Source organism: Ascaphus truei, chromosome 7, assembly GCF_040206685.1.
Source record: "Ascaphus truei isolate aAscTru1 chromosome 7, aAscTru1.hap1, whole genome shotgun sequence".
Taxonomy (NCBI): Eukaryota; Metazoa; Chordata; class Amphibia; order Anura; family Ascaphidae; genus Ascaphus; species Ascaphus truei.
In genome coordinates, this window is record NC_134489.1 from 106,340,246 (window position 1) to 106,367,389 (window position 27,144).

Here is a 27,144-nt window from a genome sequence, read left to right on the forward strand (position 1 = left end):
CAGTTCCACTCGAGGAATAATCTAGAAGAGCCCTGGGGTAGAAGATTCCCCTCCCCCTCCTGGGGTAGAAGATTTCCTCCCCCCCCCCCTCCACCTCCTGGGGTAGAAGATTCATGCCCCCCTCCCCCCCTCACCCTCCTGGGGTAGAAGTTTCCCCCCCCCCTCTCTCTCCACCTCCTGGGGTAGGAGTTCCTTCTCCCCCCTCTCTCCACCTCCTGGGGTAGAAGTTCCCTCTCCCCCCCCCCCTCTCCACCTCCTGGGGTAGAAGTTCCCTCTTCCCCCCCCTCTCCACCTCCTGGGGTAGAAGTCGGGTAACATTTCGGAAACCGTGATAATAACATGGTCTCATTTGCAATAAATGATCAAACTTTATTATATGGGTTTAACAAAGACTTTACATTTTAGAAAGGCAGATTTTAATGAATTGAGGAATAATATAGAACCATATTCAAAGAAAGGGGCACAAGAAAAAAACAGAATCAATATAATAAGTCACTTGATGTATTCAATATTAAAAAAAAAATGTAAAAGGCTATTTGCAAACACGGCGCCTATCCCACATAACCCCTATCCCACATAACCCCTATCCCACATAACCCCTATCCCACATAACCCCTATCCCACATAACCCCTATCCCACATAACCCCTATCCCACATAACCCCTATCCCACATAACCCCTATCCCACATAACCCCTATCCCACATAACCCCTACCCCACATAACCCCTATCCCACATAACCCCTATCCCACATAACCCCTATCCCACATAACCCCTATCCCACATAACCCCTAGCCCACATAACCCCTATCCCACATAACCCCTATCCCACATAACCCCTATCCCACATAACCCCTTCCTCACATAACCCCTATCCCACATAACCCCTTCCTCACATAACCCCTATCCCACATAACCCCTTCCTCACATAACCCCTATCCCACATAACCCCTTCCTCACATAACCCCTATCCCACATAACCCCTATCCCACATAACCCCTTCCTCACATAACCCCTATCCCACATAACCCCTATCCCACATAACCCCTATCCCACATAACCCCTTCCTCACATAACCCCTATCCCACATAACCCCTTCCTCACATAACCCCTATCCCACATAACCCCTATCCCACATAACCCCTATCCCACATAACCCCTTCCTCACATAACCCCTTCCTCACATAACCCCTATCCCACATAACCCCTATCCCACATAACCCCTTCCTCACATAACCCCTTCCTCACATAACCCCTACCCCACATAACCCCTACCCCACATAACCCCTACCCCACATAACCCCTACCCCACATAACCCCTACCCCACATAACCCCTACCCCACATAACCCCTACCCCACATAATCCCTACCCCACATAATCCCTACCCCACATAACCCCTACCCCACATAACCCCTATCCCACATAACCCCTACCCCACATAACCCCTATCCCACATAACCCCTATCCCACATAACCCCTATCCCACATAACCCCTATCCCACATAACCCCTATCCCACATAACCCCTATCCCACATAACCCCTATCCCACATAACTCCTATCCCACATAACCCCTATCCCACATAACCCCTATCCCACATAACCCCTATCCCACATAACCCCTATCCCACATAAACCCTATCCCACATAAACCCTATCCCACATAACCCCTATCCCACATAACCCCTATCCCATAACCCCTATCCCACATAACCCCTATCCCACATAACCCCTTCCTCACATAACCCCTTCCTCACATAACCCCTTCCTCACATAACCCCTTCCTCACATAACCCCTATCCCACATAACCCCTATCCCACATAACCCCTTCCTCACATAACCTCTTCCTCACATAACCTCTTCCTCACATAACCCCTATCCCACATAACCCCTTCCTCACATAACCCCTTCCTCACATAACCCCTATCCCACATAACCCCTTCCTTACATAACCCCTATCGCACATAACCCCTTCCTCAAATAACCCCTTCCTCAAATAACCCCTTCCTCACATAACCCCTTCCTCACATAACCCCTATCCCACATAACCCCTATCCCACATAACCCCTATCCCACATAACCCGTTCCTCACATAACCCCTATCCCACATAATCATTTCCTCACATAACCCCTTCCTCACATAACCTCTTCCTCACATAACCCCTATCCCACATAACCCCTATCCCACATAACCCCTTCCTCACATAACCCCTATCCCACATAACCCCTTCCTCACATAACCCCTATCCCACATAACCCCTATCCCACATAACCCCTATCCCACATAACCCCTTCCTCACATAACCCCTATCCCACATAACCCCTATCCCACATAACCCCTATCCCACATAACCCCTATCCCACATAACCCCTATCCCACATAACCCCTATCCCACATAACCCCTATCCCACATAACCCCTATCCCACATAACCCCTATCCCACATAACCCCTATCCCACATAACCCCTATCCCACATAACCCCTATCCCACATAACCCCTATCCCACATAACCCCTATCTTAAGATGAAACTAATTACCTCATCAGTTGAAGTTATTTGCACCAAATCGATCCCGGTTGGAGACTCTGGTGTCCGTCATCTGGGCTCGCAGGTGTCAATGTCAATACAAGGAGCTTTCAAAAGAACTATGATCCCACGGGCAGTACCAACTACACTGGGAAATCCCTTCAGGTTGGAGGAAAGGAGATGTCACCAGCAACAAAGGAAAGGGTTCTTTACAGTAAGGGCAGTTACAATGTGGGATTCATTACCCATGGAGACTGTGATGGCAGATACAATAGATATCTTCCAAAAAAAGTAAATATATATATTTACTTTTTATGGAAGATATCTTTTGTATCTGCAATCAGTTTTTTTTTTTTAATATATATATATTTATTATTCAGGGATATACCAAATAAGTAAACATGGGAAATATGTTGATCCAGGGAGAAATCTGATTGGCCATTATTGGGGTTGGGATGGTATTTATTTCCCCCCTTATGAGACATTGTTGGATGATTAGATTGTAAGCTCTTCGGAGCAGGAACTTTTTCCTAAATGTTACTTTTGTCTGAAGCACTTCTTCCCATTATGTGTTATTTCTATTTGTTATTGATAGGATTGTCACGTGTATTTCTGCTATGAAGCAGTATGCACATTAATGGCGCTGTATAAATAAAGACATACATAATGTTTCAATGGATTATTTTTTTTGTTTGCCTTCAACTGGATCAATATACTGTAAATACAAATATGATTTGTATCTGTCATCTAACTTTAGCATAGGTTGAACTTGATGGACGTATGTCTTTTTTTCAACCTTCTCAACTATGCAACTTAAAAAGGCACAAAAACGGAAATGCCTGTTTTGCTACAGTTTTGCTCAAATTATCTTGATACATAGATTCCTCTTTTCTGTGTTTCGACTCCTATTGCGACTTGGTGGATCAATATAAAAGTAATGCACGTGGTGGTTGGTAAAAGTCCACTCATTGATAGTTAATTTATGTATTTAAATGTTTATCTGTTACATTGCAGGGAATTTGTGTTGTTTTCATGACCTTATAACTAATACTTATAACTAATGATAGTTGTGCTAATAACAAGTGTGTTGGTATGTGATTGTTTGCTCATGGAATTCATGCCTGTGATGGCCAGTTTGGCCTGACGGTCACACAGACATGTTCGCTGGTAACATTTACTGCTAAAACTTCTGTTTGGACAGGCCTGCCTTGCCTTTGGTTTTTAACCAGATCTTTGCATGCAAAACAAACACGTTTTGCTATAAATGTTACTGTGTAAAGAAATATCTGGAAATGCAAGCAGTTTGATCTTAAGCCATTAACAAGTAATGGAGACCTTACTATTGGTGCATTAAATGGGGGGGTATAGGAGAAGATGAGGACAAAGCCGCAGAATGAGGTGGGCATGTAAAGCCTGGCATTCAGAATGTATTTAGAGTTACGTTTATTGTGCTCTTGGTTCTGTTACAGAAAACTTTTTAGTACTGGACTTCTCCACAGAGCGCAAATTGTTATGAGTATCTTTCGGAGCTTGAATTGCAACTTAAAATCTGTCTACACCAGGGGTGGCCAACGCCAGTCAAGTCCCTGCTTCAGCACAGGTGACTCGGTCATTGACTGAGCCACTGATTAAGCCATCTGTACTGAAACTCGGATATCCTGAAAACCTGACCTGTTGGTGGACCTTTTTGGACTGGAGTTGTCCACCCCTAGTCTTATAAAGATACTTATAACAACGTAGGACCATCACATTCCTACGGATGTCATGTACATCTCCCTTACCCTCCGATGTCACGTACATCTCCCTTACCCTCCGATGTCACGTACATCTCCCTTACCCTCCGATGTCACGTACATCTCCCTTACCCTCCAATGTCATGTACATCTCCCTTACCCTCTGATGTCATGTACATCTCCCTTACCCTCCGATGTCACGTACATCTCCCTTACCCTCCGATGTCACGTACATCTCCCTTACCCTCCGATGTCACGTACATCTCCCTTACCCTCCAATGTCATGTACATCTCTCTTACCCTCTGATGTCATGTACATCTCCCTTACCCTCCGATGTCATGTACATCTCCCTTACCCTCCGATGTCATGTACATCTCCCTTACCCTCCGATGTCACGTACATCTCCCTTACCCTCCGATGTCAGGTACATCTCCCTTACCCTCCGATGTCATGTACATCTCCCTTACCCTCCGATGTCATGTACATCTCCCTTACCCTCCGATGTCACGTACATCTCCCTAATCCTCCGATGTCACGTACATCTCCCTTACCCTCCGATGTCAGGTACATCTCCCTTACCCTCCGATGTCACGTACATCTCCCTAATCCTCCGATGTCACGTACATCTCCCTTACCCTCCGATGTCACGTACATCTCCCTTACCCTCCGATGTCGTGTACATCTCCCTTACCCTCCGATGTCATGTACATCTCCCTTACCCTCCGATGTCACGTACATCTCCCTTACCCTCCGATGTCACGTACATCTCCCTTACCCTCCGATGTCAGGTACATCTCCCTTACCCTCCGATGTCACGTACATCTCCCTTACCCTCCGATGTCACGTACATCTCCCTTACCCTCCGATGTCACGTACATCTCCCTTACCCTCCGATGTCACGTACATCTCCCTTACCCTCCGATGTCACGTACATCTCCCTTACCCTCCGATGTCACGTACATCTCCCTTACCCTCCGATATCATGTACATCTCCCTTACCCTCCGATGTCATGTACATTTCCCTTACGCTCTGATTTCATGTACATCTCCCTTACCCTCTGATGTCATATACATCTCCCTTACCCTCTGATGTCAGGTACATTTCCCTTACGCTCCGATGTCACGTACATCTCCCTTACCCTCCGATGTCACGTACATCTCCCTTACCCTCCGATGTCATGTACATCTCCCTTACCCTCCGATGTCATGTACATCTCCTTTACCCTCCGATGTCAGGTACATCTCCCTTACCCTCCGATGTCACGTACATCTCCCTTACCCTCCGATGTCACGTACATTTCCCTTACCCTCCGATGTCACGTACATCTCCCTTACCCTCCGATGTCATATACATCTCCCTTACCCTCCGATGTCATGTACATTTCCCTTACGCTCTGATGTCATGTACATCTCCCTTACCCTCCGATGTCACGTACATCTCCCTTACCCTCCGATGTCATGTACATTTCCCTTACGCTCTGATGTCACGTACATCTCCCTTACCCTCCGATGTCACGTACATCTCCCTAATCCTCCGATGTCACGTACATCTCCCTTACCCTCCGATGTCATGTACATCTCCCTTACCCTCCGATGTCACGTACATCTCCCTTACCCTCCGATGTCACGTACATCTCCCTTACCCTCCGATGTCATGTACATCTCCCTTACCCTCCGATGTCACGTACATCTCCCTTACGCTCTGATTTCATGTACATCTCCCTTACCCTCTGATGTCATGTACATCTCCCTTACCCTCCGATGTCATGTACATCTCCCTCTTACCCTCCGATGTCAGGTACATCTCCCTTACCCTCCGATGTCAGGTACATCTCCCTTACACTCCGATGTCAGGTACATCTCCCTTACCCTCCGATGTCACGTACATCTCCCTTACCCTCCGATGTCATGTACATCTCCCTCTTACCCTCCGATGTCAGGTACATCTCCCTTACCCTCCGATGTCAGGTACATCTCCCTTACACTCCGATGTCAGGTACATCTCCCTTACCCTCCGATGTCACGTACATCTCCCTTACCCTCCGATGTCATGTACATCTCCCTTACCCTCCGATGTCATGTACATCTCCCTTACCCTCTGATGTCATGTACATCTCCCTTACCCTCCGATGTCACGTACATCTCCCTTACCCTCCGATGTCATGTACATTTCCCTTACCCTCCGATGTCATGTACATCTCCCTTACCCTCCGATGTCATGTACATCTCCCTTACCCTCCGATGTCACGTACATCTCCCTTACCCTCCGATGTCATGTACATCTCCCTTACCCTCTGATGTCACGTACATCTCCCTTACACTCCGATGTCATGTACATCTCCCTTACCCTCCGATGTCATGTACATCTCCCTTACCCTCCGATGTCAGGTACATCTCCCTTACCCTCCGATGTCAGGTACATCTCCCTTACACTCCGATGTCAGGTACATCTCCCTTACCCTCCTATGTCAGGTACATCTCCCTTACACTCCGATGTCAGGTACATCTCCCTTACCCTCCGATGTCACGTACATCTCCCTTACCCTCCGATGTCATGTACATCTCCCTTACCCTCCGATGTCATGTACATCTCCCTTACCCTCTGATGTCATGTACATCTCCCTTACCCTCCGATGTCACGTACATCTCCCTTACCCTCCGATGTCATGTACATTTCCCTTACCCTCCGATGTCATGTACATCTCCCTTACCCTCCGATGTCACGTACATCTCCCTTACCCTCCGATGTCACGTACATCTCCCTAATCCTCCGATGTCATGTACATCTCCCTTACCCTCCGATGTCACGTACATCTCCCTTACCCTCCGATGTCATGTACATCTCCCTTACCCTCTGATGTCACGTACATCTCCCTTACACTCCGATGTCATGTACATCTCCCTTACCCTCCGATGTCACGTACATCTCCCTTACCCTCCGATGTCATGTACATCTCCCTTACCCTCCGATGTCATGTACATCTCCCTTACCCTCTGATGTCATGTACATCTCCCTTACCCTCCGATGTCACGTACATCTCCCTTACCCTCCGATGTCATGTACATTTCCCTTACCCTCCGATGTCATGTACATCTCCCTTACCCTCCGATGTCATGTACATCTCCCTTACCCTCCGATGTCATGTACATCTCCCTAATCCTCCGATGTCATGTACATCTCCCTTACCCTCCGATGTCACGTACATCTCCCTTACCCTCCGATGTCATGTACATCTCCCTTACCCTCTGATGTCACGTACATCTCCCTTACACTCCGATGTCATGTACATCTCCCTTACCCTCCGATGTCACGTACATCTCCCTTACCCTCCGATGTCCGGTACATCTCCCTTACCCTCCGATGTCACGTACATCTCCCTTACCCTCCGATGTCACGTACATCTCCCTTACCCTCCGATGTCATGTACATCTCCCTTACCCTCCGATGTCACATACATCTCCCTTACCCTCCGATGTCATGTACATCTCCCTTACCCTCCGATGTCATGTACATCTCCCTTACCCTCCGATGTCCGGTACATCTCCCTTACCCTCCGATGTCAGGTACATCTCCCTTACCCTCCGATGTCACGTACATCTCCCTTACCCTCCGATGTCAGGTACATCTCCCTTACCCTCCGATGTCACGTACATCTCCCTTACCCTCCGATGTCATGTACATCTCCCTTACCCTCTGATGTCATGTACATCTCCCTTACCCTCCGATGTCACGTACATCTCCCTTACCCTCCGATGTCATGTACATTTCCCTTACCCTCCGATGTCACGTACATCTCCCTTACCCTCCGATGTCACGTACATCTCCCTTACCCTCCGATGTCACGTACATCTCCCTTACCCTCCGATGTCATGTACATCTCCCTTACCCTCCGATGTCATGTACATCTCCCTTACCCTCTGATGTCCGGTACATCTCCCTTACCCTCCGATGTCAGGTACATCTCCCTTACCCTCCGATGTCATGTACATCTCCCTTACCCTCCGATGTCATGTACATCTCCCTCTTACCCTCCGATGTCATGTACATCTCCCTCTTACCCTCCGATGTCAGGTACATCTCCCTTACACTCCGATGTCACGTACATCTCCCTTACCCTCCGATGTCATGTACATCTCCCTTACCCTCCGATGTCATGTACATCTCCCTTACCCTCCGATGTCATGTACATCTCCCTTACCCTCCGATGTCACGTACATCTCCCTTACCCTCCGATGTCATGTACATCTCCCTTACCCTCCGATGTCATGTACATCTCCCTTACCCTCCGATGTCATGTACATCTCCCTTACCCTCCGATGTCATGTACATCTCCCTTACCCTCCGATGTCACGTACATCTCCCTTACCCTCCGATGTCACGTACATCTCCCTCTTACCCTCCGATGTCAGGTACATCTCCCTTACACTCCGATGTCACGTACATCTCCCTTACCCTCCGATGTCACGTACATCTCCCTTACCCTCCGATGTCACGTACATCTCCCTTACCCTCCGATGTCATATACATCTCCCTTACCCTCCGATGTCATGTACATCTCCCTTACCCTCCGATGTCACGTACATCTCCCTTACCCTCCGATGTCATGTACATCTCCCTTACCCTCCGATGTCACGTACATCTCCCTTACCCTCCGATGTCACGTACATCTCCCTTACCCTCCGATGTCAGGTACATCTCCCTTACCCTCCGATGTCACGTACATCTCCCTTACCCTCCGATGTCACGTACATCTCCGTTACCCTCCGATGTCAGGTACATCTCCCTTACCCTCCGATGTCAGGTACATCTCCCTTACCCTCCGATGTCCGGTACATCTCCCTTACCTCCGTTGTCATGTACATTTCCCTTACCCTCCGATGTCATGTACATCTCCCTTACCCTCCGATGTCATGTACATCTCCCTTACCCTCCGATGTCACGTACATCTCCCTTACCTCCGTTGTCATGTACATTTCCCTTACCCTCCGATGTCATGTACATTTCCCTTACCCTCCGATGTCACGTACATCTCCCTTACCCTCCGATGTCAGGTACATCTCCCTTACCCTCTGATGTCATGTACATCTCCCTTACCCTCCGATGTCATGTACATCTCCCTTACCCTCCGATGTCATGTACATCTCCCTTACCCTCCGATGTCACGTACATCTCCCTTACCCTCCGATGTCATGTACATCTCCCTTACCCTCTGATGTCATGTACATCTCCCTTAGGCTTAGTCCATAGACACTGAAGCCGTGCGGAGGCGCGCTGAGGCTGAGGGAAAGCGGTGCTTTCCCTGGCCTTAGAGTGCGCGCCGTCCGTGGGCGTGTCTGGGGGGCGGGCCAGTGACGTCACGGAGCTGGTTCGCCGTCATTGGGCGAACTGCTCACGTGACCGGTCCTGCGCTCCCGTGAGCGCCGAAAATTAAAGATTTGTTAAGACACGCTTCCGCAAGCGTGCGGAAGCGTGCGCGAGCCCCTGCTAAAGCCACTCTCATTGCGGCTACAGGGGCTCACTGGTAAGCATGCGCACGCCTCAGCACGGGTCAGCGCCGCTCCCTGCACCATGTCCGAGGCCTTACGCTCCGATGTCATGTACATCTCCCTTACGCTCCGATGTCATGTACATTTCCCTTAGGCCTGGGACATAGTAAATTCAAGCTCGCTGAGGCGGGCTGAGCCGCGCTGAGCAGATGCACAAACCCCCTGCATCTGTCATCAGCGCGGCTATAGTTTCCCCCCTCCGCATGCGTGCTGATGCGTGCGGAGGCTGAGAAAATTGGAACAGACAGGGAAGTTTGAAATTTGCCGCTCTGGGAAGCGGAGGAGCGGTCACGTGACCGCTCCCATCCAATGGGAGCGGGGGACTAGCTCCGCCTCCTGACACGCCTCCACCCCCCACCCCGCCCCCAGAGCGCGCTCACTGCCTCGCCTGCAAGGACAGAAAAAAGCACAATTTTCAGCAGGCGAGGCAGAGCAGGAGCGTGCCTCAGCGAGCTTCCATTTACTATGTCCCAGTGCTTAGGCTGCGTCCCCGCTAGCGCTGAGCTCACTGAGCAGGCGGCGCTTGGCGAGGTGACTTGCATATGCTATATATATATATATATATATATATTATAATGTCCCGCACCGGCGTATGCGCGGGCACACACGCTCACCGGCGCTTACATAAACAAATTTTTCATACTTACAAGCGCGCTCAGCTTCCCCTGCATTGTCCCCTGCATTGTCTCCCCTCTGGACATCCCAACCCCCCCCCCCTCCCCCTGCGAGCGCTTGCAAAAATTTGAAGGACACCCACGCTCATGCTTGGAGAGCTCTCCAAGCATGAGCGTGCTCAGCGCCAGCGGGGACAAAGCCTATCTCTCCAACACTGAGCAGTGATTGAGAGAATCTAGGTTCAGCCATACCTACTAAACACTGGTGCTGTGTTAACCATTATCATGTCATACTCTACAAAGGAGTTACTCACTGTGTGTGTGTGTGTGTGTGTGTGTGTGTGTGTGTGTGTGTGTGTGTGTGTGTGTGTGTGTGTGTGTGTGTGTGTGTGTGTGTGTGTGTGTGTGTGTGTGTGTGTGTGTGTGTGTTATATAACTCTTTGATTTGAGTTCTTTTTCATTAAGTACAGATGTGACAAATATCCGGCACCTGATGTAAGTTTTACTAGTTCTTGCAAAGTGCAATACAAGGTTTCAGCCATATTGTGACTATGCCGTTTTATGACCGTGCTGAACGCAAACAATAGCCCCGCCAGCACTCTGTAAATGTGGCCTTTGAAGTATTGCAGGCAGAGTGATTGCAGTGGAGTGTTGACATTAATACTGATAAGGGGTATGGTGTGAGCCCCTCCTTAAGGGGAACATTCCATCTTCCTTTCACTGAGGAAGTCGTTCAACGCCACTGCTCAGCCTGCAAAGCCACAGGGGAAGTTATCCACCGCGCTCAGATAAGGGCCGCACAGGGATATCTTTTCACAGCAGGACGCTTAGCGTTGCGTAATGTTATTTTGGCTAGCATGGAAATTAACATGTATGACAGAGGTTCTCTCCTCCCCCCCCCCCCCCCCACAGGTCAGGTTTTCAGGATAGCCCCGCTTCAGCACAGGTGGCTCAAGTCCAGCATATTTTGTTTAATGTAGTTGTGTTGCCGGTAAAAACTAATTTCCTGTACTAATTATTGGTTGTGTGAATGGTGGGTATTTAAAAATATTTTTTTGCTGATAAGTCTACTTTTTCCCCCCAAGAATGACTTTGATAAATGTATTAATGTATTATTGCTAAAGGTAATAGGAGTGTTGAATATTTAAGGTTGCTGACATTTCCCCAGTTTTTGGAGGCGCTCATGCCTCCCTGCATACTTGTGGTTTGCAAAGGCTATCTATGCAGAAGTGTTTGTGCTGCTGTTGTGTTTTTCACAGTGCTACACACACTTTAATAGACAGAGGATGAGACACGCACTCAATATCAAGGGTAATAGAGGTGGGGTACTTAGCTGCCGGTGCGCTGGTCCTGGGGAGCTCCTGTAGTCCCAAATGTTCCAGTACAAAGAAGAAGCAGGCACACGGTCTTACTCAAAAGGAGGTTTAATATGCCATAAAGTCCAACGTTTCGGCAGTCAAATACTGCCTTTCTCAAGGTGAGATAGGCAGTATTAGACTGCCGAAACGTTGGACTTTATGGCATATTAAACCTCCTTTTGAGTAAGACCGTGTGCCTGCTTCTTCTGCTTTGTACACACACTTTAATGCCGCATTTTATGGTGGAATCAGTGGGTATTTGTAACCTAACCACATAAATGAAAATACTGCGGCATAATGCAGCGATGCATCCAAGCACACACTTCCTGACAAATCCTTGGCGTATTCACACCTGTGTATTTCACAAGAACACCATTTATAAGCCTCTTGGGATATCTGTCCTTCCTAAGCTCACTGTCCTCCAAGTGGCAGTCACATTCAGGTAAAGAAGGGTTAAACTTCTTGGTGAGCACAAGGGGGGGGCAAAGCCGGCGTTCTCCTGTAACTGGTTTCCATTTTCCAAACCAAAAAGGAAGCTTTCTTTACATGGAGCCACATGCCATTTCATGGGGAGTTTTTCAAACTTGGATTTCTGCTTTAATTGTATATATAAATATAGTGGCCGCAAAGTTATTTTCATGTAAAACTATTCGGGAAGCCTTGTGGTAAATGAGCTGCTTGTTCTCAGTCCAGCGATCTGTGAGCTGTCTTCTGCATAATAGAGGAGAGTTATTTTGGCAGCCTCACCATGGGAATGGCAGAGGAATGGCCATCCAACCTTTAATAGTGGGGAAGCCTCCGGAAAAGCATGACCAGGGACCGATGCCAGCTCTGCCTGTCATGCTTTCTTATGTTGATGGAGGCCTTTGCTTTGAATTTGTTTTTTAATCGGAGACCACTCACATGATAACATACAGTTAAAATGAACTGGATACAAACCTAATTTTGCAAACCTTTTATTTTCATATTTCACGTACATATACAGAGTACAATTTTATACAGGCCAAACGGCTACTAATGGTGCATGTGTACATGTGAGGAGAGAGGGAGGGGTGTAGGAGAAGGGTTAGGACAAAGCCGCAGCATTGGGTTGGCATGTAAAGCCTCACATTCAGAATGCATTCAGAGTTACGTTTATTGAAGGATGCAGCCTGGGTCTTTTGTTGTATTGGTTGTTTGATATCCCTTGGAATCCAGTCCAGTGCCATCTTTGTCGTCCCTTCCCCCCCCCCCCCTCCCAAAAGTCCTTCAATATGTCTGCCCATTTTCTTAACCCTTGGGATGATGTCAGACATTTTGTTTGATTTCAAACCCATTAATTCTTCCTGTCTGTTTGCGTAATACCCAGCATGCATATCTCCAGGCGTCTTTGAGTTGTCTGCAGCTTCTGAATTGTCTTTGCATTTAGGGTCTAAGTTGCACATGCAAGATACACTGGTCAAGCTATATATATATATATATATATATATATATATATATATATATATATATATATACATATACATATACATATACATATACACATACCTACCTAGATACAATATACATTACACCTTCTGTACAGGCCAAATTCTCTGAATGTGCCTCCGCGATATCATCCTGAACGGCCCTCCGCCGACTCAAACCTAACATGTCAAAGACGGAGCTCCTCACACTTCCTCCTAAGCCTGGCCCCACTGCCCCTTCTACATTACTGTTGGCAGCACTGTCATACACCCAGTATGTTTGTATGTCTTTATTTATATAGCCGGTCTTCCCCGAGGAGTAGAAATGCGTCCGTAGATCCATCGTGCTCATTCACTAGTTTTTTTCCCCTTTGTTTTCTAGACCTTGTGTGGACAGTAATGAGCGCACGCTTTCGATTGCCCGCTGGCAGAACCTACAATGTACGCGCATCCGAGCAGGCCAGAGACCGACACAGCACCGAGGTGGTCTGCAATGTTCTCCTCCTGGACAACGCTGTGCAAGCTTTCCGTGTAAACGTAAGTAGGAAACCGCCAGGGCAGGAGCGGCCAAGTCCTCAGGGGCCACCAACAAGCCAGATTTAAGGACATCCCTGGTTCAACACAGGTGGCTCAGTCAGTGGCTCGTTGATTGAGCCTCTTGTACTGAAGCAGGGATATCCATAAAACCGGGCCTGTTGGTGGCCTTTGCAGACTGGAGTTGGCCACTCCTGCACTAGGGAAACTTCACCTGAACTAGGAACTCCCGTTTAAAGCAGCATCCGCCATCTTACCCTCCTCCCCACCTCCCCACCCCCTACCACCCCTCCCCCCACCACCACATAAGACGCCTGCCGACATTTGCGCCAGGATATTTGGGAAAATAACAAATCCACAAGCAACGTTTTTGGTGGCAAGTCATAAAATAATAACATTGTCTATAATAACAATTATCTCCGAATTAAAGACTCGATCCTGTCTGCGTTTTTTTTTTCCCCCCATATGGGGACCCAGGAATTCTCTGTGTATGAGCCGTGGTTTTTGCTCCGTGGCCCCTCCCACCCTCCAGACCCCGGTATAGTTACCGGGAGGGAAAGCCCCAACCAGGGAAGTAAATATGGCTACCAAACTGCGGGCCAGCAGGAAGCTGCAACATCGGGTAAGAATCTCGTCAGCGGAGGGGCGCAGACGCTACAGTTGGAGAGAGGTTCAGCTCCGGAGGAAAGCCTGTTCTGTTCCTGTGAAGAATGGGTTAATTTCGGGGGGTTCGCTGCAGTATAACTCCACCTGTTCAGTATGTACATCTGCAGCACATATAGCTTTGATCACAAGGCATGTGAGGAAAGATGTCCCCGTTATAGATTGAGTGTTTAGGCTGGATAGTAAATTCAAAACCTTGGTATCTGAGCCTCGGCAGTTCACCAGCTTTTTACCGTCTCCGGTTATTTTATCGGTGTACAATTCGAGTCAATTTGAGACCTCCAGAATCTTCCATTTAGTCTCCTTCCTTTTCCAGTAGAAATGTGATGCTTTGCTGGACCCGCAGCGCTGCACCAATCCATTGCTGATGGCTTTTAAAGTGCCGTTTCTATTTAAATGCCCCCGTCCTTATCACACGCTAGGAAGCAGCTGTGAATATGTTGAGTAAACACTGTGGGCAGCCGTTCAAATGTTTCAAGGAAAACCTCAACTTGCTCTCTCTCATTAACCCAGGGGATCTTCTCTCCAGTCCTCAAGACCCCCCCAGGCAGGTCAGGTTTTCAGGATATCTCCGCTTCAGCACAGGTGGCTCAATCTTTGCCGCTGATTGAGCCACCTATGCTGAAGCGGGGGATATCCTTAGAACGTGTGGGTGGGGGGAGCACTGTAGCTGACCTAACCTCTTCACTGGTAGAGCAGGCTGCAAGGCCCTTTTCCCATGCTTTCGCGTGCTTTCATGTCTCGCATCGTCATACATAGCAAGCCATCACCGGAAGGTTAGTCAGCGGTTGTCATACTGCGTGATGAAGTGGCATGATGGTCCTTCCTAGATCTATTCGTACACGCCTACACTAGTGCCCTACAGTTCACACTGTTACATATGCAGTGATTCCCAGTCCTTAAAGGGGCAATCCCAAAGTGTTCTATGGCCAGTGATCTGTTTACGGCGTCTTATCTGGGTGATGCCCTTTTTTTTTTACCCAAATCTGACCCCTGTAAGTAATTTGAAATAATTTGTTAAAGCGAGACTTGGAAGAGGTTTGATTGCCTCTTGCTGATCACAGAAAAGGGATCAGCCAGAGTCCCCCGCCCACCGTACCTTTATTGGCTCTCTGGTAAGGATGGGGTGGGGGATAAGGGTAAGAAAAATACTTGATTGACAAAAACTTCTCGCCGCCTACCCCTCCCATTCATAGTCCTATAAAAGAATGAAACTGGCCGCGATTGTGACTGTGTGATTGCAACCTGCAGTGCTTCCGGCCCGAGAGGCAGAACAAGTGGCCCGTTCCTAACCTCTGCTACTGAACGTGTGTGTGTGTGTGCGTGTGTGTGCGTGTGTGCGTACACACACATAGGGACTACCTTACCTGTTTCCCCGCCTGTTCCCTCCTTATCTTAAAATAGCAATCCCCTCCAGCAGACTCCCTTTCCCCCATTAAATACCGGTACCAGTGTAGAACTGCAGAGGTTCTGTGCATGGTACTCAGGAGATGTTTCATGTGTTTGTACTTTTAATGAAATGGCCAAGTCGAGTGGTTCAGATACAACCCAATCACTTGTCATTTGTGAATATCATAAGTTATACTGAGCCACTAATTGAGCCAGCTGTGCTGAAGTAGGGATATCCTGAAAACCTGGCCTGTTTGCGGCCCTCGTTGACTGGAGTTCGACAGGCCTGGGCGGACTGGAAGTTCCTTACTGCCTCCAGCACAGGGAATAGCTCTGATGTCTTGGTACAATTCCATCTCGGTGTCCTGACCCCAAAACTAAAACCGTCTGTGACCTTCTGCTGATCCCTTAAAATGTGTCTCACTCTCACTTTGTAACTGATAGCACGAGCAGCTTTCTAGTGCTGCCTATGGACACCTATTTCATATCATTCTCACGGGGGACGGCTAAGGGGACGGTAAGTAAGCTCTGCGACAAGCAGTCGCTGTTGTGAGCAGTGCATTGCGGCTGAGGGGATCTTTGAAGTGGGAGAGTTCAAAAGCATGACCCAGCATATGTAGTCTTGGATAAGTTAGGCTAAGTCCCCGCTGGCGCTGAGCGCGCTCATGCTTGGAGAGCCTCTAAGCATGAGCGCCGGGTGTCCTGCTTGTACGCGCGCGTGGGGGGGGAAGGGGGGGAGTAATTGCGGGTAGTTGAGCGCGAGGGTAAGTATAGTTTTTTTATTTACCTAAGTGCCGATTGCGGTTGAGTGTGTGTGTGCCCGCACATGAGTGCCGCGTGCACCGGGGACTTGCATATATCTATATATGACTTAGCCTTACTCTGTCCCATGGGGCTTTACAAGATTTTAGTATCCGATTAGTTGCTTCTATAAATTCTACTATGCACTGTTGTATATGACTAAATAATAAATAAGAGTGGAGGTGCTGCTGGAAAATAGTCATATTTTGTAGTCCGCGCTGATATTTTCTTGGCCAAATGATAACCGTGGATATCAGGACTGCAGTTTGAAACAGGGCTGAACTTGCAACTGGCGTGTTCATGGAATTGTATAAAACTTACAAACTAACTTGACAGCGTTTGACATTTAAGTGGGGAACTCCCAGTCAGACGACATGCTTGTATAATGCCAACAGTTCAGTATACATCCATTACACCCAATGCACAAGTGTGAAAGGGGCTTAAAAAAAGGGGTGCACCAATATTCCAATGTAATTCTAAGCGAACTTTTGAGAAAGGTAGGAGAGACCTTAACCATCTTAATAAATTAAAGTAGGTAAAATCATTCTGATTGAGCCACCTGTGCTGAAGCAGGGATATCCTTAAAACCTGACCTGTTGAGGCCCTTGAGGACTGCAGTTGGCCACCCTTGGTTTTACCGTCTTGGTAACGCGTGAGCTATTGACATTTCACTTTAGTTTTCCTTAAGAATCGCAGTGTTTTTAGTATGAGGGTGAACTTTCACTCCAGGCCACGTATCTGCAAGGTCACGGCTGCCGTGTCACTCCAGGCCACGTACCTGCAAGGTCACCGCTGCCTGTGGCTGCCGTGTCGCTCCTGGTAACACCTCCCAATGCTTTGGTTATTGAAGTCTCCGAGGTTAAGTTTGGTGACACTCCTCTTTCCCGAGTCATCAATAAAGGATTTTATTCTACAAATTGCCCTGACTGTCCCCTTCACAACCATAACACTCAGTTAATTTGCCCAGTAGCCATTTGCTTAGAGGACATTTGGATGAAGATTGTTTTGGTATAATTTGAAAAAATGAGAACCATTGTGATTTTCTTAATGCTTTATAATTCAACCATGAATATTAACACCTTATTACATTGTTAGCTTTATGTATGCGCATGTAGGTCTATATGTTCTGCTGACCTGTGCCACGCTTCTGGGCCTACATTGGCCAAGCTAGACCACATGTGCTACCCTATATATCCCCATATATTTGAAAAGACCAATAATGCCTCTCATGTGTTGCTTTTGTAATTAGTTTTTTATTTGACATTTTGCACGTGAGAGACGTACACACATTGACATTGCAAATACTGTGTTATTTCTTCCAGAAACACGATCATGGACAAGTTCTGTTAGATTTAGTCTTCAGGTATCTTGATTTGACAGAGAGAGACTATTTCGGGTTGCAGCTGGCTGAGGATTCCTGTGACAACCCCGTAAGGAAGTTTTCGTGTTTTATTTATTTTTATTTCATACTATTCTGTTTTTTCACTGCCAATGTTTGTCTTTTCTAAAGCGATAGTGCTTAGTGTGAATAAATGTCCACGCACAGGAGTGAATGTGTGCTTGTGCGTGTGTGGAAATGAATGTCCATTTTAAGACTGAAACATGAGAAGATTTAAAAGCCCATTGTCCTCTTTCGATTTCTTATTCACTAGCGTAGCTTATTTGTTATCCGATCCTTTCTCTGTGTATTGATGAGCAATGTTGCACTTTGCAGGTTTCCTGCTTAAACCACAAATACATGTAATAACTTGTTACTTGGGTTTTTTTTTCCAGCGCTGGCTGGATCCAAACAAACCAATTAGAAAGCAGTTGAAAAGTGAGTAAACATCTGGTTGGCTGATTTTTGGACACCGTGAAAGTGCACTAATTACACCAAATTGTGTTTTACTCATTGCAGGGGGATCTCCGCACAGCCTAAACTTCCGAGTCAAGTTTTTTGTCTGTGACCCTTGTAAACTCCAGGAGGAATACACAAGGTAGGATTTGGTTCCAACCATGGAAAGCAAATCTAGGATTTGGGGGATTGGATCATCCTTTAAAAGACGATCGTTAAATCAGGAGTAGCCTGTAACACATGGAAGAACCATCAATGAACATTTCATTCTGCTGTTTAGATATGAGCTTGGAAGAGGCCATAGGGCAGGAGTGGGAGCCACAAATCTACTTTGTGTCGTTAGAACGGAACGTGTGGGTGGGGGTAGGGGGGTTAGGGCGTGTTCCATTACCGTTTCCAATTTAAAAAAAAAATCTATCTTCTTTGATGGATTATGGTCTCACCCAGTTAAATCTCTATACATTTGTTTGCTTCTAGTATTTGTGTCGGCGATGCTTGCCAATCCTTTCATTATTTGACATAAACCGCTGAGGTTTTATATGTGCAAAGAGAGAGGCTGGCAAGGGAAGAGACTGCCGATAAGAGGTTTGCACAAACGGGTATATGTCACCTTAAATATATCACCAATGTTCGTGCGGCAGAAATGCATTAAGGCTCAGTTGTGCAGAGAAAAATACACGCACTCCTTTCCTGCATGTTCTCGCTCGTCTTCTGCTTCTACTTTCTTCCCCTCGGACTCACGGCATGGGGTGGAAAATAAGGCAATGGAGGGGGTCTGTGGGACAGTAAATGAATTTCGGAGACGCGCCTAAAAAACCCTATTGTTGGCCATTTTTCTTTTTCGTGTGTCTTTTAACATATGCTCGACTAGTGCTGGACGGCATCGGGCATGTGATGAAAGCCTGCATGGGTTGGGCAACTCCAGTCCTCAAGGGCCACCAACAGGTCAGGTTTTCAGGATATTCCTGCTTCAGCACAGGTGGCTTGACGATTGAGCCACCTGTGCAGAAGCAGGGATATCCGTAAACCCTGTGACCTGTTGGTAGCCTTTGAGGACTGGATTTGTCCACCCCTGTGCTGGTCGATGGAAAACCTGCAAGCCACTTTGAGGATTGAAAGAGCTTTGTTCCTTCAGACTAGGATAATAAGATTTCAGATTTACGCTGTGCTATGCATGTGTTGAGATAAAACGTTTCTGCGGCGATGAGTGTTCAGACAGTACAACGTAAACAAAAGAAAAGGAAATGCTGCTGTTTTTGGTAGACTGTTTTTCTCTCTTATAGACGATCAATATTTCCACTGGACGGGCTTATAGAAAGACTGCTCATATTTGGGTATTGTACCAGAGCAGACGTTTGACCCCCCATGGCCCTTTACCACATTAACAAAGTCACAGAAACGGGTGGCTGAAATATTTAACCATACATATAATTAGGTATTTCTTGCTGATTTAATTGGAAGTGTAATTGGGCTCGGCATTTGTGCTGCACGATGTTGGGTGGTAGGAAGACTTCATCATAGCTGAGTGATTCCTACCGGCATTGATCAGTTATTCAATGTAAGTTGATCACATTTAATATAGTGAATTCTTCTTCATGATTAATAGGTAGGATTGTAATAATTAATGACCCCCCTCCCCCCCCCCTTTTTTTTGCCTGGTCATTTTCTTCTCACTTTTAGTCCAGTAACTTTAAGCCGTGATCTTACTTAGTTTTGATTAGATAGTGATACGTGATGGTTACGGCTTTGGATCTCCGTAGTTAGCAGACTGAAATCCTACAAATTGCAATGATTTATCTGGAGGTTAACTGCCCATTCAGTGGTGTAGCGAGACATTCGGGGGCCCCCGGGCAAAAAAGGTTTCTGGGCCCCATTAATATTAAAACCGACTACAATTTTTTCTTTCTCTCTCCCATCCTCTCCCTGATTCTCTATCTCAGGGGTGCCAAACGGGGGGGGGGGGGGGTGTCGCGTGAGATTACCTGCGGGGGGCGCGGGGTTTACAGAGGCCCGCTTGCTTCCCGAAGGCACTTAAATTAGATGCCAGGGAAGCGGCGAAGGCCTCTGTATATTCCCTTACCTTGGTTCAGACGGCTTCTGGGGAAGATTTGCCATGGCAATGTGACGTAATGATGCCCAGAACCAAGGTAAGGGGGGTTGGGGGGGGGGGAGCAGCAGCCGGCAAGGGGGCGCAGGAGAAAAAGATAGAGCAGGGAGCACAATCTCATCATCCCTCCTCATCTCTCCCCCTCCTCCTCATCTCTCCCCCTCCTCCTCATCTCTCCCCGTCCTCCTCATCTCTCCCCCTCCTCCTCATCTCCTCTCCCCGCTCCTCCTCCTCATCTCATCTCTCCCGCTCCTCCTCATCTCCTCTCCCCGCTCCTCCTCCTCATCTCCTCTCCCCGCTCCTCCTCCTCATCTCCCGGCTCCTCCTCCTCATCTCCCGGCTCCTCCTCCTCATCTCCTCTCCCCGCTCCTCCTCCTCATTTATCCCCCTCATCATCATCATCATCATCATAATCATCATCATGTCTACTCCCTCCTCCCCCATCCTATCTCTCCTCCCTCCCCTTCCATATACACACACACAAACACCTCACCATATACACACATTTATATTCAACATATCAAAAAAACACTAAATATACAACATACTGTATACATGCACATAATGCATGAAACACACACATACATTACAAATACACATATAAACACACACATTTACCAACACACACACGCCAATACAGACATATACGCACGCACACGCACGCACACGCACGCACACGCACACGCACGCACACACACACGCACACACACACTTACCAACAGACACACGGAACCGGGAGATTCAGAGAGGAGCAGCGATGGCGTGCTCTGCTGCGCCACCTGCTGCCCGGAAGTGGTTAAGACGGAAGAAAGCCCTACCCGCCTCCTCCCTCCAGCTGTTCCGTGATCAGCTCCGCACTCCGCAGCCCCAGCACCCTCCGCTCTCCTCCTACCCTCCCCAGCCAGTCTCTATCCGAAGAGGGACAGGTGGGCTGCCGAGAGGGGGGAGAGCGGGCCCCCCAAGAGCGCGGGCCCCCGGGCTATAGCTATGCCCGTGTCTATTATATAAAACATTAGAAGTATTAAGTGTTGCTTGATTAGTCCCACACCGTTTGTACGCATGCAAACATTAAACAATGAAAGCATTGGCATGGTGAATCTCAGTGTATTGGTAAACTTGAGATATTGCACAGTTCTGTGCACTGCATTTCCGCACATAGCCACATCTCTGGTGTAACGCTGCCTCAGGGCTCCACTTATCCACAGCTGTGTCAAGACCGAACATTCATCCCTTTCCTCTCATTTACTCACCCACACCACACCCTGCACAGGGGATCGCTTTGCCTGAAGATTCTACCTTTTACACACTGTATTTGCACTCTAAAAAACGTCTCGCCTTGCACGTACCTTGCACGTACCTAGCATGCTATGTCCTTCTATTGCAAGAAATGCTTTGTATTTTATACATTTAAACAAATGTACGCGCTGGGACAGTGCAAGGTTGCATCAAAAACTCAGTTGCTCCAGTTCTGCGTTGGAGATGAAACCCACTAGTGTAACGGCTTCGGCCCTTTAACAAACATGAGGCATCCGTGGATTTGTTGTTATTTGCAGTAGTTTACAGCTTTTAAAACAACAGTCACCATCAGAAGCCTAAATTAGTTTCGCTTGTATAATGTATCTCGGCTCCTGCTCCGTCACCATTGTAAGCCTGCGCCTGCACCCGGCTCTGGAGCGAGTGCCACTTTTACCTCCCAGACACGCTGTATTTCAAACTCTTATCTCCTGGGCTGCGCATAAGATTTTAAAAGTAAAAACCGCTTTGGAAACGGCACGAAGCGATCTCTTAATGTTGTTAAAAGAAATATGTAATGCAGAAAAAAAAGGTCGGCGGGGATTTCTGCTTTAACTTCCGACCTGCTCCGATTCATTGGGTTGGAAGCAGTTTTCCTGTTAAAGAGAATACCTTCGTCCTATTCATTTGAACGGAGCTGAGATCTTCTCCAGCCCTGGGAAGCAGGTTCACAACATATTGAATGCAGTAACACAGGAGGGAGCGGGAGGAGCGGTTGTGATGCCTTTTATTGGACAAACAAGTACAGGCATACCCCGCATTAACGTACGCAATGGGACCAGAGCATGTATGTAAAGCGAAAATGTACTTAAAGTGAAGCACTCCCTTTTCCCCACTTATGGATGCATGTACTGTACTGCAATCATCATATACGTGCATAACTGATGTAAATAACACATGTGTAACAGGCTCTATAGTCTCCCCGCTTGCGCACAGCTTCGGTACAGGTAGGGAGACAATATTGCTGTTCAGGACGTGCTGACAGGCGCATGCGTGAGCTGCCGTTTGCCTATTGGGCGATATATACTTACACGTGAGTGTCCTTAAAGTGGGGTATGCCTGTAGTGGGTATGTTACAAGCTTTCCAACCTCTTGGGTCAGGGTTATCCGATTTAGGACCCTGAGAGGTTGGAAAGCTAGTAACGTATCAACTACGTGTTGGTCCAATAAAAGGTGTCACACCCGCTCCTCCCTCTCCCTCCTGTGTTACTGCCCGGAAGAAAGGACCAGCACAGCGACCCCCCCATCCCACACTCCTCCCTCTCCCTCCTGTGTTACTGCCCGGAGGACAGGACCAGCACAGCGACCCCCCCATCCCACGCTCCTCCCTCTCCCTCCTGTGTTACTGCATGGAAGACAGGACCAGCACAGCGACCCCCCCATCCCACACTCCTCCCTCTCCCTCCTGTGTTACTGCCCGGAGGACAGGACCAGCACAGCGACCCCCCCATCCCACGCTCCTCCCTCTCCCTCCTGTGTTACTGCATGGAAGACAGGACCAGCACAGCGACCCCCCCATCCCGTGCTCCTCCCTCTCCCTCCTGGGTTACTGCATGGAAGACAGGACCAGCACAGCGACCCCCCCATCCCGTGCTCCTCCCTCTCCCTCCTGTGTTACTGCATGGAAGACAGGACCAGCACAGCGACCCCCTCCATCCCACGCTCCTCCCTCTCCCTCCTGTGTTACTGCCCGGAAGACAGGACCAGCACAGCGACCCCCCCCATCCCGTGCTCCTCCCTCTCCCTCCTGTGTTACTGCATGGAAGACAGCACCAGCACAGCGACCCCCCCATCCCGCGCTCCTCCCTCTCCCTCCTGTGTTACTGCATGGAAGACAGGACCAGCACAGCGACCCCCCCATCCTGTGCTCCTCCCTCTCCCTCCTGTGTTACTGCCCGGAAGACAGGACCAGCAAAGCGACCCCCCCATCCCGCGCTCCTCCCTCTCCCTCCTGTGTTACTGCCCGGAAGACAGGACCAGCACAGCGACCCCCCCATCCCGCGCTCCTCCCTCTCCCTCCTGTGTTACTGCATGGAAGAAAGGACCAGCACAGCGACCCCCCCATCAGTAACATATTGAATAGGACTTTTGATGAGAACAATCATTAACCAGAAGGGTTTGCAACAGAAGCCATATCTGCAAATACTAACATGTATCTTGCTGTATTTGTGCTGCTAGATAAGCAAGTCACAAGATTCCCCAGATAAGGTGTAAGAAGCTGTTTTTTCCTCTCCCTTAAGGTACCAGTATTTTTTGCAAATAAAGCAAGACCTTCTCACGGGCAGGTAAGCCGATGTCTGTTGTGCAATGTCATGTGGTTTGTCAAACGTATGAATGTATGTCCCGTTACCATGTGGCACAGCTTCTGGAAGAACTCATTGTCAAAAGTGTGTAGTAATAACAAATTTAGGGTAAGAGAATACAATTAAAAATGTAATAAGGTGTTTGAGGCAGCTGAAAAGCTTGTAATTAAATTGGCCATCCAGGAAGGAACGATAATGTATTAGGTGTTTTTTTTTTTTGTTTTTACTTCTCAGTTTGGTATACCATTTGGAATAAATGTCCTTTTTTTTGCAGATCTGAAAGGCATTGGTCTAGTTTGGTGTCTGTAACACATTATTAAATGATTTGGGAGCAGTGGGCCCTTATAGCATAACGTTCTGTAATAAAGTCACGCGCTTTCCCTGAGGACTTTGCTTCTGTATTTCTAAGCGCGGCAAAACCTGTGTAAGAAAATCCTATTGACCTGTTGCCTGCTTCAATTCCTTGTCACAGGTTGCCCTGCCCCTATAATACTGCCGCCCTGCTGGCATCTTACGCAGTGCAGTGTAAGTATGATCTCTACGATTTCCTATGCAAGACCTTTCTCTCTCTCTCTCTCTGCCTGTGCTGTTTGAATAGCATTTTATTTTTACTCCGCGCATAACATAATGATACTGATATTGTATTGTATGTCTTTATTTGTATAGCACCATTAATGTACATAGCGCTTCACAGTAGTAATACACATGGTAATCATATAAATAACAAATAATATAAATAACGGATCATAACTGCTTCGGACATAAGCGTAACATTTAGGAAGAGGAGTCCCTGCTCCGAGGAGCTTACAATCTAATTGGTATGTAGGAGGAACGTACAGAGACAGGAGGAGGGCATTTTGGTAAGTGCGTCTGCAGGGGGCCAAGCTTTATGTATCATGTCTAGTAATATCTACGGTGCTTTTCATATGCTTCTTTAAGCAAGTGTGTCTTAAAGGTGGTATGATCACTTTGTCCCTACCCAAAAGCTCCTGCTGAGGAGACCTATTAAGTTAGCCCTAGTACAGTGACATTTCCAGGTCTGCAGTGATGTTTGTGTGTGTAGCGAGCTCCTACCTCCTGCTTATAGCCAACTGAAGACTTTTTCCGTCCTTCATGACGCTTGGAACGGGCTGGAAGATATGATTGGCAGATAGAGGTGGCTTTCTGCCCTAATTATTGGATGTTTCCACGTATGTTTTAGTTTTAAAGTAATACAGTTTAAAGTTTGTATTAAAAAAAAATTCTGTTTGTAATTAAACCATTTCTAAACAGAATAACATCAATCTGTTTTTGTGTAAAGTGACGTCACTGTGTATTGATCACCCTGGTCTCGTACATTTTGTGGATTGGATTTGTATGTAGGCGATGGTTTACAATCCTTGCAGTGACCTTTTCATAGCCCCTTTGATATGCAATTTCAGAGGGGCGTTTTTAAAAGGATATTAACCTTTTCTGTGCCAGCACTGGATCAATGCAATCCCTCTGGCACTTCAGGGATGAAAACTACACACAACTATGAAGCTTCATGTGTTTTTTTTTATTTTTTATAGGCCAATTGCATTACTCTGTTTATAACTCCATAATAGCTTGTGCTGGGACTGAATTTCCACCACAACATGTACAGTTTCATACGCCACACATGTACTTTGTGCCTGCCAGAATTCACGTGCTGATTTGGCTAGGAGTGCGTGTCGTGAAATGCTCATGGAAGAGAATGAGGAGCTGTGCTTGGCCTTCCATGAGCATATTTATATAACCATGGACGTTGCCCTTTCGCCTGGCCAAAGCTGCTGTTCTTTTGGCAGCTTCAGCGAGGTAAATATAGGAAGCAAGACACTTATTGGTCCTTGGACTGTACGCCTCAATTTGCCACGCTTGTAGTTATTTTGTTATTTATTTGTGTGTTGTGTGTTGTGTGTTGTGCATTGGTGCGATGCTGCCCATCCGTACACAAGCATCAAATATGTTTGTGAGGACAGAAAGGTGTTTTGTTTTGGGCAGTCGTGAAACTATTTAAACCCGGGGCGGCCAACTCCTGTCATGAACATGTCAGGTTTTAAGAATATCCCTGCTTCAGCACAGGTGGCTGTCGTTGACAGCCATTGGTTGAGCCACCTGTGCTGAAGCAGGGATATCCTGAAAACCTGACATGTTGGTGGCCCTTGAGGACTGGAGTTTGCTGCTCCTGGTTTAAACCCTGTGACTTTAACTGTCCCAAATGCACAGTACAGTATTGCCATGCTTGAGGAACAAAATCCGTGAGCAACAAGCAAATGTTTTTTAGCCGATTGAAACTCGTTATACTCTGTACTGACTCAGTCACGTGATCATTCATTTTGATTTATTTTATTCCTAATATTTCAGTGATAATAGAATAAAGAGCATAAACCTAATACGTTGGATATTATAAGAGTTACACATGAACAAAATAATAAGCAGTGGAACGAATCCGTTCTGGTTTAAATGACCCGCTTGTATTTCTTTATTTAGCTGAACTAGGCGACTACAGTAATTCGGAGCACTTTCCCGGCTACCTGGCAGACTACTCTTTCATCCCTAACCAGCCCCAAGACTTCGAGAAAGAGATCGCAAAATTGCATCAGCAGCACAGGTGAGCGATGGCAGCCGCCATGTATAATCAGCTTGCTGTGTAGCACTCAGAGGCTGCGTGCAAGTACACTGCACGTCCGGGTGGAAACATTTCATGCCCTCTTGACCATGATTTACTGCTTTCCTACGTATAAAACATGCAGGCGCACAGCTTTCAAATAACTGCATTTTTACTGTAAATGAATAACAAACACCCTTTCCCCTTTAGTATACACTTGACATTGGAAAGCACTCATCAGGATTAACGTTACAATGTGATCCTGTTTAAATACCCAGTCCCTGCCTACTGTACAGGCATACCCCGCGTTAACGTACGCAATGGGACCGGAGCATGTATGTAAAGCGAAAATGTACTTAAAGTGAAGCACTACCTTTTCCCCACT

General features: G+C 47.4%; 1 protein-coding gene across 3 annotated transcripts in view; it reads left to right on the forward strand.

Annotated features, from left to right (window-relative positions):
• Positions 1 to 27,144, forward strand: part of PTPN4 (protein tyrosine phosphatase non-receptor type 4) — a 117,194-nt gene that overhangs the window by 18,259 nt on the left and 71,791 nt on the right. For all 3 annotated transcript variants that reach the window (XM_075609769.1, XM_075609770.1, XM_075609771.1), the window contains exons 2-8: positions 13,610 to 13,764; positions 17,937 to 18,044; positions 18,388 to 18,430; positions 18,512 to 18,590; positions 24,089 to 24,133; positions 24,624 to 24,676; positions 26,642 to 26,762. In XM_075609769.1, the coding sequence (XP_075465884.1) occupies positions 13,610 to 13,764; positions 17,937 to 18,044; positions 18,388 to 18,430; positions 18,512 to 18,590; positions 24,089 to 24,133; positions 24,624 to 24,676; positions 26,642 to 26,762 (604 nt within the window). The remainder of the gene's footprint in view (positions 1 to 13,609; positions 13,765 to 17,936; positions 18,045 to 18,387; positions 18,431 to 18,511; positions 18,591 to 24,088; positions 24,134 to 24,623; positions 24,677 to 26,641; positions 26,763 to 27,144) is intronic.